Source organism: Nyctereutes procyonoides, unplaced genomic scaffold, assembly GCF_905146905.1.
Source record: "Nyctereutes procyonoides isolate TBG_1078 unplaced genomic scaffold, NYPRO_anot_genome, whole genome shotgun sequence".
Classification (NCBI taxonomy): Eukaryota; Metazoa; Chordata; class Mammalia; order Carnivora; family Canidae; genus Nyctereutes; species Nyctereutes procyonoides.
Window position 1 is genome coordinate 72844949 of NW_026575125.1, and position 11480 is coordinate 72856428.

Consider the following 11480-nt stretch of genomic DNA (forward strand, 5'->3'; position numbering starts at 1 on the left):
GCTTCAATGACAGGAATGTCCACTGTTATTCAACATAGTACTGGAAGTCTTACCCTCAGCAATCAGACAACAAAAAGAAATAAAAGGCATCCAAATCAGCAAAGAAGTCAAAATCTCACTCTTCACAGACAACATGATACTTCATGAAGAAAACACAAAAAAACTCTACAAAAAAATTGCAAGAACCAATACAGGAATCCAGCAAATTTGCAAGATATAAAATCAATGATCAATGCACAGAAGTCAGTTGCATTTCTATATACTAACAAAGAGACAGAAGAAAGAGAAATCAAGTAATCGATCCCACTTACAATTGCACCAAAAACACAAGATACCTAGGAATAAACCTAACCAAAGAGGCAAAAGATTTGTACTCAGAAAACTATAGACCACTCATGAAAGAAATTGAGGAAGACACAAAGAGATGGAAAAACACTCCATGCTTATGGATTGAAAGAATAAATATTGTTAAAATGTCTATGCTACCTAAAGCAATCTGCACATGCAATGCAATAATACCATCAGCACTTTTCACAGAGTTGGAAAAAACAATCCTAAAATTTGTATGGAAACAGAAAAGACCCTGAACTGGCAAAGGAATGTTGAAAAAGAAAACCAGGGCAGCCCCCGTGGCGCAGCGGTTTAGCGCCGCCTGCAGCCGGGGATGTGATCCTAGAGACCTGGGATGGAGTCCCAGGTCGGGCTCCCAGCATGGAGCCTGCTTCTCCCTCTGCCTATGTCTCTGCCTCCCTCTCTCTCTCCCTCTCCCTCTGTGTCTCTATAAATAAATAAATAAATAATCTTAAAGAAAAAGAAAAAGAAAACCAAAGCTAGAGGCATCACAATTCCAGACTTCAAGCTAGATTACAAAGCTGTGGTCATCAAGACAGTGTGATACTAGCACAAAAACAGACACATAGGTCAATGGAACAGAATAGAGAATCCAGAAATGGACCCTCAACTCAACTCTAGGGTCAACTAATCTCTGACAAAGCAGGAAAGAATATTCAATTTTAAAAAAAGAGTCGGGGGGAATCCCTGGGTGGCGCAGCGGTTTGGCGCCTGCCTTTGGCCCAGGGCGCGATCCTGGAGACCCGGGATCGAATCCCACGTCAGGCTCCAGGTGCATGGAGCCTGCTTCTCCCTCTGCCTATGTCTCTGCCTCTCTCTCTCTGTGTGTGACTATCATAAAAAAAAAAAAAAAAAAGAGTCTCGGGGCACCTGGGTGGCTTAGCTAAGCATCCATCTTTGGCTCAGATTGTGATCCTGGAGTCCTGGCATTGAGCCCCGGATAGCGTTCCCTACTCAATGGGGAGTCTGCTTCTCCCTCTCCTTCTGACCTTCCCACTTGCTCATGCTCTAGCGCGCACTCTCTCTCTCAAATGAATAAATTTTAAAAATAAAATATATAAAACAAAAAAAGACATTTTCTTCAAGTGGTATTGGGAAAACTGGACCACCTTCTTATATCATACACACAAATAGACTCAAAATGGATTAAAGACCTAAATGTGGGGGCCACCTGGGTGGCTCCGTGGTTGTGCCTCTGCCTTTGGGTCAGGGAGTGATCCCAGGGTCCTAGGATGAGTCCTGCATCTGGCTCCCTGTGAAAAGCCTGCTTATCCCTCTGCCTATGTCTCTGCCTCTGTGTTTCTCTCATGAATAAAAAAATAAAATCTTAAAAAAGACCTAAATGTGAGACAGGAATCCATCAGAATCCTATAAGAGGGGCGTCTGGGTGGCTCAGTCTGCCTTTGGCTTGGGTCATGATCCCAGGATCCTGGGATTGGGCCCCCAAGCATTGGGCTCCCCGCAGGGAGCCTGTTGCTCCTGCTCCAGCTGCCCTTTGTGCTCTCTCTCTGCATCAAATAAATAAATAAAATCTTTAAAAAAAATTCTAGAGAACACAGGCAGCAACCCCCTTGACCTCAGCACAGTGACTTCTTGCTAGACAAGTCTCCAAAGGCAAGAGAAACGAAAGCAAAATGAACTATTGGGACTACATCAAGATAAAAAGCTTTTGTACAGCAAAGGAAACAGTCAACAAAACTAAAAGACAACTTATGGAATAGGAAAAGATATTTGCAAATGTGTTATCAGATAAAGGGCTAGTATCCAAAACCTACAAAGAACTTATCAAACTCAAACACCTCCAAAAAACCCAAAAAATCTAGTCAAGCAATGGGCAGAAGACACGGACATTTCTCCAAAAAAGACATCCAAATGGCCAACAGACATGTGAAAAAAATGATCCACATCATTTGATCAGGGAAATTCAAACCAAAGCCACAAGATACCACCTCACATGGGTCACAATGGCTAAAATTAACAAGTCAGAAAACAACAGATGTTGGCAAGGATGTGGAAAAAGGGTAACCCTCTTCCACTGTTGGTGGAAATGCAATTTGGGGACTCCTGGATGGCTTAGTGGTTGAGCATCTGACTTTGGCTCAAGGCGTGGTCCCAGAGTCCTGGGATCAAGTCCCACATCTGGCTTCCCTCAAGGAGCCTGCCTCTCCCTCTGCCTGTCTCTCTCATGAACAAATAAATAAATCTTTTAAAAAAGAATATCACTTAGCCATCAAAAAGAATGAAATCCTGACATTTGCAACGATGTGGATGGAACTAGAGGGTATTCCGCTAAGCGAAATAAGTCAAAGAAAGACAAATACCATATGATTTCACTCATATGTGGAATTTAAGAAACAAAACAGAGATGCCTGAGTGGCTCAGTGGTTGAGGGCCTGCCTTTTTTTCGTATATTTTTTTATTGGAGTTCGATTTGCCAACATATAGCATAACACCCAGTGCTCATCCTGTCAAGTGTTCCCCTCAGTGCCCATCACCCAGTCTGCCTTTGGCTCAGGGAATGATTCAGGTATCCTGGGACCCAGTCCCGCATCAGACTCCCTGGGAGCCTGCTTCTCCCTCTGCCTGTGTCTCTGCCTCTTTCTGTCTCTCCTGAATAAATAAATGAATCTTAAAGAAAAAAAAAAACAGAGGACATAGGGAAAGGTGAGGAAAAATAAGATGAAAATAGAGAGCGAAAAAAAAATAGAGAGCAAGGCAAATCATTAGAGACTCTTAACTCTAGGAAATAAATAGAGGGTGGCTGGAGGGTAGGTGGGTGGGGAAAAGGGATAATTAGGTGATTGGCATTAAGCACTGGGTATGATAGGTAATGATGAATCACTAAATTCTACCCCTGAAACTAATAATATATGTTAAATAAATTGAATATGTAAAGAATTCAAATCAAGAATTTAATTAGATTAATAGAATTAATCTAATTCTAAATCAACTCTAAATCAAGCATTTAATTTAAAAAATAGAGAAAAAAAGCAAGTTCAGGGATACCTGGGTTGCTTGCTCAGTCAGTTTGGCACCTGACTCTTGGTTTTGGCTCAGGTCATGATCTCATGGGTTATGGGGTCAGGTCCTGCGTTGGGCTCCATGCTCAGCGGAAGGACTGCTTGAAGATTCTGTCTCTCTGCCCCTCTCCTGCGCACAAGTACTCTCGCTCTCTCTCAAATAAATAAATCTTTTTTAAAAAAGCAAATTCATGTATGAGGCCTGTGTTTGCAATGGTAAGGAAAATATCTAAATGGAAATGCCTAACAAGTAAGTAAAGAAGCAGTACTTCAAGTCATAAGAGAAGTCAGGGTTAGAGATTTGGTCAAGTGTCTAGGTACAAGGTGTAAGATTTAGAAAAAAAGAGAGCTTTCAGTAAAGAGTAAAAGGTCAAATGACTACACCTGAGAAAAAGGTGCTACTTGGAGAAAAAGAAGAGATGCTGGTGACCCAGGAGAACGTGGAACTTAGAGACCAAGAAAGATGCCTTTAGGTAAAGCACTGACATATCCAGTAAGTCCAAGGCCAAAGAAAGAAGGGAAATAAGGCAGCAGTAAGTGGCAGACAGGAGAGACAAATGAAGGTTTGAGATCATAGGTGAGTAGACCCTAGAGTCAGGCAGACCTGGATGGTCCCCTGGCTCCACCACTTATTAGTTAAGTGGCCTCTGGCAAGTTAATCATTCCCCATGACTTTCCTTTTTTTTCATTCATAAAATGGAGATAGCAATAGCACCGACCTCATAGAGCAGCTTTAAGAGTCAAATAAAGTATAATTAATAAAAAGTACTCAGCAGAAGATTAAGTAGAGATGATGTTTGTAAAGCTCTGAGCACAGCACCCAGTACCAGGCAAAAACTCAGTATGTGTTCATTTTAACTGCTGCGATGTTTAAGGACAGTACAGGACTGGGAGGGGATGGCAATATTGAAGGAGGGGAGCAGGGGGAAGGAAAGGTAGGAGTAACTATAAGGCAAAAGCTGCAAGAGTTAGAACAGGTGAAGGGCTCACTTTGGGAGAAGGAAGGAATCCCTTTGCCTCCAACACAGGACTCAGTGCTGTCTATTTACTTCGCGGTGCCTGATCATTGCTATGTAACTTGTTTGAGTACCAAGGACATGTGAATGGACTTGGCTGGACACCTTAATGATGAGCTGTGAAATTTTAACCCTTGTCCCCTACCTTGGATTACATTCCAATGTTAAGTCATATCTTAATTCAAAACACACATACACACGTGTCTCTAATGTATGTAACAGATTTGTTAACAAAGATTCCTCCCCGGCTTTCTCTTATTACTGCGAAATTAGTATGCTATGACCACTAGGTAACTTAAAGGATGCTGACATGGGTGCTGTAATGTTTAGCCCACATACCATTTTGTGTGTTTACAAAGTACCAAAGAAGGGACACCTGGGTGTCTCAGCAGTTAGGCATCTGCCTTTGGCCCAGGGCGTAATCCTGGAGTTCCAGGATGGAGTCCCACATCAGGCTGCCTGCATGGAGCTTCCTTCTCCCTCTGCCTGTGTCTCTGCCTCTCTCTCTCTGTGTCTCTCATGAATGAATAAATAAAATCTTAAAAAAAAAAGTACCAAAGAAAGCAGCTGTCACAACATGGAAGCATTTCAGGGGAACTTCAAATTTCTAACAAAACAGATTTAAGCTGTCCCAAAGTTCAGGTGTTTATATTGATAGCACCCTCCACACAACTCCCAGGAAAAGGCAAATTATTAAGAACATGGGCTTTGGAGTCATATTTTTATCTCAGCTCTGCTGCTCACTAGCTACGACTGTGGGCAAGTTACTTAAGCAAATGTGTCATCATCTATAAAATCAGGACTAGGAACACCTACCTTTCAGGGTTGTGCTAAGAATTAAAGAAGCTCATATATTCGAAGTGCTCAGGATGGTACCTAACACAGTAGGCAATGGACATGTTTCACTGCCCTGTCTTAGGCTCTAATTCAAAGTACATCACTTGATTTCTTTTTTTTAATATTTTATTTATTTATTCATGAGAGACACATACACACACAGAGAGAGAGAGAGAGGCAGAGACACAGGCAGAGGGAGAAGCAGGCTCCATGCAGGGAGCCCGTCATGGGACTCGATCCCAGGTCTCCAGGATCACACCCCGGGCCAAAGGCGGCACTAAACCGCTGAGCCACCCGGGCTGCCCCATCACTTGATTTCTTCATGCCTCAACATGTCTGACCTGCAAAACTGGTGGGATGTAATAAAGCATGTGAGTGCTGTTAAGTAAAATTATGTGCTGTCAAGTATTTTTTAAGGAAACTTAAAAAAATACAAACAAAAGAACTTTCATAACATTCTGCATTAGTGCATGCTAGGCTGCGGTGAGCTTAAGGCCTGCCTGGACCCTATTAATATTATTAAAAGTGTGTGGGGATCCCTGGGTGGCTCAGCAGTTTAGCGCCTGCCTTCGGCCAGGGGCGTGATCCTGGAGTCGTGATCCTGGAGTCGCGGGATCAAGTCCTGCCTCGGGCTTCCTGCATGGAGCCTGCTTCTCCCTCTGCGTGTGTCTCTGCCTGTCTCTCATGAATAAATATTTTTTTAAAAAATGTGTGATCTGTGATAAACATTTTTCTAAAGTGAATGAAAAGTATGTATTTGATATGAAGAAAAGCCAAAGCTAGAGAGAGGAAATGAGTGAAGAGGTAGAAGACAAAGAATAAGGAAAGGGTAGAGTGGGGGTAGGCTGCAGGGGGAGGGAGTCCTTCTGGTCCAGAAAAGCCCAGTCCCTCCAGGTGACAGAGGATGAACAAAGCTGCAGGCCCAATTAGGAGTGGCAGAGGAGGGACAGGGGAGCTGAGGATTGAAGACAGCTAACCATACCCCATAACATTCAGATTTGAGTGTGTAGGTCCTCTCACTGATGAATGCCACCACGACTATGCTCCACTTGCCCTGTACCCCAGCAGTGGGTTCTTGTGCATCTAGGTTTCTTCCTCTAAATTATAAGATATCGTCTAAAATAGGGCTGTACTGGGCACCTGTGTGGCTCAGTGGTTGAGTGTCTGCCTTTGGCTCAGGTGCTGGGATCAAGTCCTACATCAGGCTCCCCATGGGCAGCCTGCTTCTCCCTCTGCCTGTGTCTCTGCCTCTCTGTCATGAATAAGTAAAAATACATGTTTTTAAAAAAAATAAATTTAAAAATAAATAAAGTAGCACTGTACTATTGCAACCAGTCATCTCTCCTGGTAAAGACTCTTTCATCATATTTAGTAATTTCTGTAGTAAAATATATTTTTCAAGGCAGCATAATAATACCAAAGTGAATTATGTTTGTTTCTTGATGTCAGAGGGGGCATCTGCCCACAGAAAAGACTAGTTTCTTTTCAAAGGTGTTCCTATTTTATTTTATTTTTTTATTTATGATAGTCACAGAGAGAGAGAGAGAGAAGCAGAGACACAGGCAGAGGGAGAAGCAGGCTCCATGCACCGGGAGCCCGATGTGGGATTCGATCCCGGGTCTCCAGGATCGCGCCCTGGGCCAAAGGCAGGCGCTAAACCGCTGCGCCACCCAGGGATCCCAGGTGTTCCTATTTTAAATAAATGCTCAGGATAAAAAAAAAAAAAAAGTGTGTGACATCTGCTCAGTTTTTGCCTCAGGAATTAATCAGAAAGGGACTCAAGAGTCCAGAGCTGCCAGATAGGAGGGTAAACTAAGTCTCTAGGATGGAATAGCTAACCTGCGTGAAATGCTCAGAGGTTCCAATCTCAGACTTATTTGGTAGGTCTGATCCGGGTGGGGCCAAGAAGCTTCTTGGAGGAAAATGCTTACCCACAGACAAGGGTCCTGCTTACACTCTGTTTACATTTCCTTCAGTTAGGCTGGCCCCACACACGGTTCTCAGCTAAACGAGATGGACATAGGGGTGTATTGCTGCGTCCTTCCAGCAATGCACGTTCAATCCGGTCCTTCCCCCACCAGACCCCTTCACCAGCCCCTCCACACCCCTCTTCTTCGGGCAAGTTCCACCCACCGTGTCTGTAGGAAAGACTATCACTGAGTTTGGGCCAAGGGAGGGCTAAGGTCACAGAACAGGCGGACGCAGGGCTGGCCGCAACCTTGAACAGCCAGCATAGGTCCCGTCTGCGTCCCCACCTCCGCCAGCCTTCTCAATTCCCCGCCCCACAGGCAGATTGGCTCACGAAGCGCTTTTCTACAGTAAGGGTTCCATCAGGCTTTCCATCAGGCTCTCCACGTAACCCCCATACCTTTGTAACCAACAAATCCTCCTACAAACCTGAGGCGGCAAACGAAAAAGCCAGCCTGGATCTCTGCCGCTGGGAGTCACTTCCTGGTGCGTACGGCGGCTCGACTCCCGACGCACACGCAGCCAGCCCAGGGTAGGCGCGACGGGACGCGGGGCTCCTCCCAGGCGCGGGTCTACCGGCCCTGCCCCGGGGCAGCCAGTTTCGGGGGCCCTCCTCCCCACTTTAACGGGGCGCTTCTCTAGAGCCTTTCCTCAAAAATCACTCAACGCCCTAAGCCCTCACCCCTGCCTCCCCCAGGTTTCTCCCCAAGGCTCCCTCTCCTTCCCTGCCAGCGACCCCGCCCACCGCTTGCTCTTCTCCCAGTCCCATTGGTGGGTCTGGACAAGCCTCAAACATCACAAAGGAATTTGAACCGCAGGTTAAGAGTGCTACCCTCCTGGGGGGGGGGGTGGCTTGCAATTCTACTCAACCAAAACTATAAGCTCAGATCCATGATGGGTTGAAAGATTAGGAGATGAAGGGTGGGGTGGTTTCTTCAAACCTTTTAGTCGGCCTTATTTGGGGCCCTAGGGTTTTCCAGGCATTCGTTCTCTCCTCTATTTTATATTGCTTCAAAAAAGTGTTCTGTTCTTGCAAGGTAAAGCTAGTTCCTTAAGTGGATCCCACGCAGGGCTACTAAGTCCTCAGGGCAAGAATTGTTTTTCAACTTCAAAAGACAGAAGGAGGCTAGATAACTGATGTGGGAAACAAAGGCAGAATGAAATATACATAAAATTAAATGTCCTTGTAACCTGCAGTCCATTAACAAATACTTGAGGGGAACGCCTGGGTGGCTTAGTGGTTGAGCGTCTGCCTTTGGCTCAGGGCGTGATCCTGGAGTCCTGGGATCGAGTCCCACATCGGGCTCCCTGCATGGAGCCTGCTTCCCCCGTCGCCTGTGTCAATGCCTTCTCTGTGTCTCTCACGAATAAATAAATAAAATCTTTAAAAAAAAAATACTTGAGGCAGGCAGAGAGTATAACCTTTCTCCAGGAAGCCCCCAACTGTGTTAATGCCTTGCTAGAGGGAAAAACAACCAGTTTGACCATAGCAAGGCCTCCAGTATCCAGTGAGTGTTCTTTAGCATATGAAAATCCTTTGGAACTTCTCTTATCTTTTACTTCCCCCAGTCCCAAAGTATATAATTAGCTGCTCCTCACAATCCCAGTGGGGGCAGCAGCTCTTCCTGCCCACCGGTCCTGTCCCCATGCTTTAATAAAATCACCTTTTTGTACTGAAGACATCTCAAGAATTCTTTCTCCGCCCTGGACTTCGGACCCCACGAACACACCAACACTACTCCAAAAATATATCGGATACCATTAATTCATTTACTAACTCCTGGAAAAGATTCAGCGATTCCTTTAATTTTTAGAGGGTTCAGGAGCCCAACCAAATGAGTAAGAGAACGTTGAAGTAGGGACGGCTGGGTGGCAAAGCGGTTGAGCGTGCCTTTGGCTCAGGGCCAGATCCCGAATTTCCAGGATCAAGTCCCATATCGGGCTCCTTGCATAGTGTTAGGTTTTTTCCAAAATGAACAGCGGAGAGATTTAAAAAAAAAAAAAAAACAGCCGAGCCAGACAATAGGTTCGAGAATGCTTTTAATGGGGAGCGCTCCCGGGCGAGGTTCCGTGACTCGGAGAGGTGGCCGGAGTCAGGGAAGCCGCGCCGGGTTGGGGAGTGTGGGGGTTTTTAAGCCTTATTGGTTCCGGGTCTGGATCCGGGTGGGTCCCTTGCCAAATTAGGAAAGGGAACACCGTGTCCCTAGGTGATTGGCTGGGGGTGGGGATAGCACAGACGATGGGGTGGTCCCTGGCTGGAAAGTCCTGGATGGAAAGTTTCGGTTTCCCGTCTAGACTTCGATTTACTGGAGATGATGTGGTGGTCATAGCTGCTTTGGCGGGAAGATCAGCCATTTTGACCCAATTTGAGATGTCCGCCATTTTGGGTGCCCCTGTCTCTCAGCCAGCCCAACACATAGAGCCTGCTCCTCCTGTCTCTGTCTCTCTCTCTGTGTGTCTCTCATGAGTAAGTAAATAAAATATTTATTTTTTAAATTTTATTCATTTACTCATGAGAGACACAGAAAGAGAGGCAGAGACACAGGCAGAGGGAGAAGCAGGCTCCATGCAGGGAGCCCTAGGCGGGACTCGATCCTAGGTCTCCAGGATCACACCCTGGGCTGAAGGTGGAACTAAACTGTTGAGCCACCCGGGTTGCCTAAATAAAATCTTTAAAAAAAGAGAGAGAGAGAGAGGGAACGTTGCACAGACCACAGGTTTTCCTTAAAATTTACAGCAAAGTAAATTTACATTTAATGACACGTAGTTTTTATATTTAATAGTAAGTGGGCTTTAGTGGAAAGCGCTCTATAGCCAACATTTCAGTTATTTACATATATTCAAAGCATAACATGCCTATTATGCGCAAGGCAATGCCATAGCCCTAGTGAGTACAGCAGTAAGTTAAACCTGGCCAGGGCACCTAGGTGGCTCAGTGGTTGAGCGTCTGCCTTTGGCTCAGGTCGTGACCCCGGGGGTCCAGGGATAAGTCCCCCATCGGGTTCCCTGCGGGGAGCCTGCTTCTCTCCCTGCCCAGGTCTGTGTCTCTCATGAATGAATAAATAAAATCTTTTAAAAAAGGTAAGCCTGACTAGTACCTCAAGTAACAGCCAGACCAAAGTTCAAAGTCCAGACCTGCCAGTTATAAGCTGTGTGAATGTGGGCAAATTACTTAATTGCTCAGGGCCTCAGTTTCCTCATCTGAAAAAATGTCCATAATAATTGCCCCTACTTCACCAGTAAATAAGTTAATATATGCAAAGTACTTAGAGTAAGCACAGACTCAATGTTAGCTATTATCATCCAAAAACAATTTTACATACTGTCTGTGTATACAAGCCTGCACATACATGCTTACAGACCCTTTAAAAAAAGAGACATCTTTTACTTCCCATTCCAAAGGCCTGAGCAGGTATATGCTTGACTCAATTTATGGCCTTTTCTAACCACTCTAATGGTTCTTTATCACTATTTGAACTCAAGCCATTATTTCAGGTTTCTAGGCTTGCACATTGCTACCAAATAATACCAGGCTGGAGAATGCACCTTTGATTTTCTTCTCCCTTTCTCTTCTTTTAGCCCCTTTTACGCAGGTAGCCAGCTCTATTCCTTTCTTCACCTCTTCTTCCCTTTCTTCTCCTTCCCATGCCCTCCTGCTCCATTATCATTTCTCATGTTGGCACTCACTGTTGTGCCTAGCACAGAGCCCTAATAGGAGCTTGATGAATATTTGATAAATTGAATTGAATCCTCCCCTTGTCTACTTTGAAAGGGAAAGGGAATATTTTCACTCACCCCCATCCCCACCCCCACCCCCACCCCCACCCCCACCCATTCTGAGCATCCAGTGAACTCCTTTATTTTTTTTTCAGTGGACTCCTTTAAAGCAAGTCTGTCATTTGAGAAGGCAGAACCCTAAGGGGCAAAGAGAGAAAAGAAATTAAGGAAGCTATAATATAATTATTTAACCATTAACCCTTTCATTTTTTTATAAATTTATTTTTTATTGGTGTTCAATTTGCCAACATATAGAATAACACCCAGAGCTCATCCCATCAAGTGCCCCCCTCAGTGCCCGTCACCCTGTCACCCCCACCCCCCGCCCACCTCCCTTTCTACCACCCCTAGTTCGTTTCCCAGAGTTAGGAGTCTCTCATGTTCTGTCTCCCTTTCTGATATTTCCCACTCATTTTCTCTCCTTTCCCCTTTATTCCCTGTCACTATTGTTTATATTCCCCAAATGAATGAGACCATATAATGTTTGTCCTTCTCCGATTGACTTATTTCA

General features: G+C 44.9%; 1 protein-coding gene across 1 annotated transcript in view; it reads right to left on the reverse strand.

Annotated features, from left to right (window-relative positions):
- The window catches only part of TRMT2B (tRNA methyltransferase 2 homolog B), a 114570-nt gene extending 104996 nt beyond the window's left edge, over window positions 1–9574 (reverse strand). The window contains 1 exon segment of the mRNA XM_055338062.1: window positions 9268–9574. Within this exon segment, the coding sequence (XP_055194037.1) occupies window positions 9268–9574 (307 nt within the window).
- Between the last annotated feature and the right edge of the window lie 1906 nt (window positions 9575–11480).